This window comes from Alosa sapidissima, chromosome 19 (assembly GCF_018492685.1).
Source record: "Alosa sapidissima isolate fAloSap1 chromosome 19, fAloSap1.pri, whole genome shotgun sequence".
In the NCBI taxonomy this organism is placed as follows: Eukaryota; Metazoa; Chordata; class Actinopteri; order Clupeiformes; family Clupeidae; genus Alosa; species Alosa sapidissima.
Genome location: NC_055975.1, coordinates 27,297,555 through 27,300,054, shown reverse-complemented (window position 1 = coordinate 27,300,054; position 2,500 = coordinate 27,297,555). Strand labels below are relative to the sequence as shown.

Genomic DNA, 2,500 nt, shown 5'->3' with positions numbered 1-2,500 from the left:
GGTGGGTGGGGGTGTGAACACCTGGGAGTAGGGGTGGTAAGGCGTCTTCTTGAGCGCCTGGATGAGATTCTGCCGGTACTCCGGGTCTATGCACCACAGGGAGCCCTTACCGATACTCTGGGGAGAGAGGAGGGACAAACAGCACCAGAGGAAGTTAAAAATGCAACACACCTGGAGTCACAAACAAACAACCAGGAAATGTACACAGGGACACACAGACTCTCAGATACAATGCAGATGCAATGCAAGACAAGATTAAGTTAGAAACACAACATGACACAAGAAACCAGAAGCTTACAGATACAGACATTCTCAGACATGACGCAAGAAGATGGTTATCAGAATCCAACAAGACTGCCAAGCTAGCAACCAGGAAATATTCACTGCAGCACACTTTCAGATACTTGAGCTCATCTCATTTTTTAAATATCTTAAATAGCAGCCTGACAGGCTGGCTACAGGTTGACAAATGATTAACACATCTCAATAAGTACTTTAATGCTTCTTATATCATTATCTTTAGTAGATATTACCATATTACAGTGAAACTACTAACTCGTTTATTTATTTCAATATGTCATGCACATTTAAAGCCAGTATAAAAGGTTGATAGCAAAGAGCCTAAATTATAAACAGCCTTTCTCAATTCCTGATCTAAATCACTAGCCTAGAAATCTAGATGCACCCTAGCGGCAGCAAATTACATTTGCTGCCAGGGCTAGTCTAGCAACTCTCCGTTGGCTTGTGAGCTTGGAAAATTAAACTTCTATCAGGCCAATCAAATCGTGTATAGAGTCGTTAGGCGGGCTTAACATAATGATTAATGGCAGTGTTGCAACGGTTTGGCTTGAATTCCCTGCTACTTGAAAACAAATAAGATGGATGTTGCTGTTGGCGAACAGTGTGACACGAGTTAAGCTTTTATTAAGTTGGCAAAAGTTTGAACTAGCCAACTAGCTCCGCTGGTGGGAAACGCATAGGACTCATAGTGCTGTCCTATTGCGTGCAGAGGGAATTTGAAAGACAACCGATTATCCTGCCCCTCGGACTGAGCACTGCGAACGGTGAGAGCCCAGAACCTACATTTTAATGAGGGTCTGGCTCGTCAGGCTACTAAATCACTGCTCTACTAGGGAAACCAGGAAACCACTGAGCTCTGTGAGAGCCAATCAGGATGCTTTAATGCATTTGGCATCGATGGCGCTGCTGGCTCAAGCTCTTGTTCGCACTGAGACATTTACAAGAGGTAAGGCTGACTTACGAAGCACACTATTAAAAAATGAAAAATAAAAACCTATCGCTGCAAAAGTCAATCAATTGGGGAGAACAGGCTGACCGGAGGTGATTAAACAGGCTTTCTTCTTCTCTTTTGGCATAGGAGGCATCCTGGTAAATAGTGGCTGACTTCAAAAGCAGGCCTCTGGCTCACCGGGCCTGTGCCATACCTGTGCTTAGCCGACCCACATCAGTGCAGTGCAGTGCTGCAAGAACAGCTGCTAGGAGGGGACACCAATCAATTCGGCCCAGATTTGCTCTGCTCCAATCAGGCAGGGGGGTGGGTCATCTCCAACACAAGACCAGAAGCCACAAAGAGTTCCCATATCATTTGAGACCAGTACCACAAAGAGATCTGATACAATCTAAGAAGACCAGTAGCCTCAAAGCGGTCCAATATAATCCAAGACCCGTAGCCTCAAAGCGGTCCGACATAATCCAAGACCCGTAGCCTCAAAGCGGTCCGATATAACCACACTGACAGAACAGTTCTGAATTTGCCAGATCTACCTAAGACCTAGGCAATTCTACTGCTCTAAGGTGGTGGTGGTGGTGTGTGTGTGTGTGTGTGTGTGTGTGTGTGTGTGTGTGTGTGTGTGTGTGTGTGTGTGTGTGTGTGTGTGTGTGTGTGTGTGTGTGTGTGTGTGTGAATACCTTCCTCCTTTCATTTGGAACCTGTCTGAAAGTGTGACCCTTTGATCCCGCTGGCCAAACTGTTGAATCAGCAGCGCGGGCTTAAAAGTACATATATCCCGAAACGAGGCGCGGACACTTGATCAATAGCAGTGATCAATATTAAATATAGCTGGAGGGCCGCACGGGGCCATCGGGGAACTGAGATTAGACTTATTGAAACCCAGGGCCACGAGCTCTGCTGCAGACAGCTGGTGTCCAACCAGAAACATTTCACATGTCTCCCTATACCTTAAAGCTTTTACAAGTCTTTTACAGGAGAGTAATGCAGTCAGCATGCCATGTACTGACCCCCTGTCTAGGTAGAAAGGCAGGAGGGGAGAATGTGTGTGTGTGTGTGTGTGTGTGTGTGTGTGTGTGTGTGTGTGGGGAGGGGGCTGGGTGGAGTGCAGATCATGGATGTTCGTGGTGTAACAGTAAGGAAGGAGAGGGTATTTGCTCTTAAAGGAAAGCTGTTGATCTTGGGCTATAATCCATGGTGTAATCCACTACATTCATAAACACACACATACACACATTCACACACACACAC

At 46.0% G+C, this 2,500-nt stretch overlaps 1 protein-coding gene across 5 annotated transcripts in view; it reads right to left on the bottom strand.

Moving 5' to 3' along the window:
- foxn3 (forkhead box N3) overlaps positions 1-2,500 on the bottom strand; it is a 70,531-nt gene that overhangs the window by 31,758 nt on the left and 36,273 nt on the right. For all 5 annotated transcript variants that reach the window (XM_042072257.1, XM_042072256.1, XM_042072255.1 and 2 more), the window contains one exon: positions 1-117. This exon is cut by the window's left edge and continues 20 nt beyond it. In XM_042072257.1, coding sequence (XP_041928191.1) covers positions 1-117 — 117 coding nt within the window. The remainder of the gene's footprint in view (positions 118-2,500) is intronic.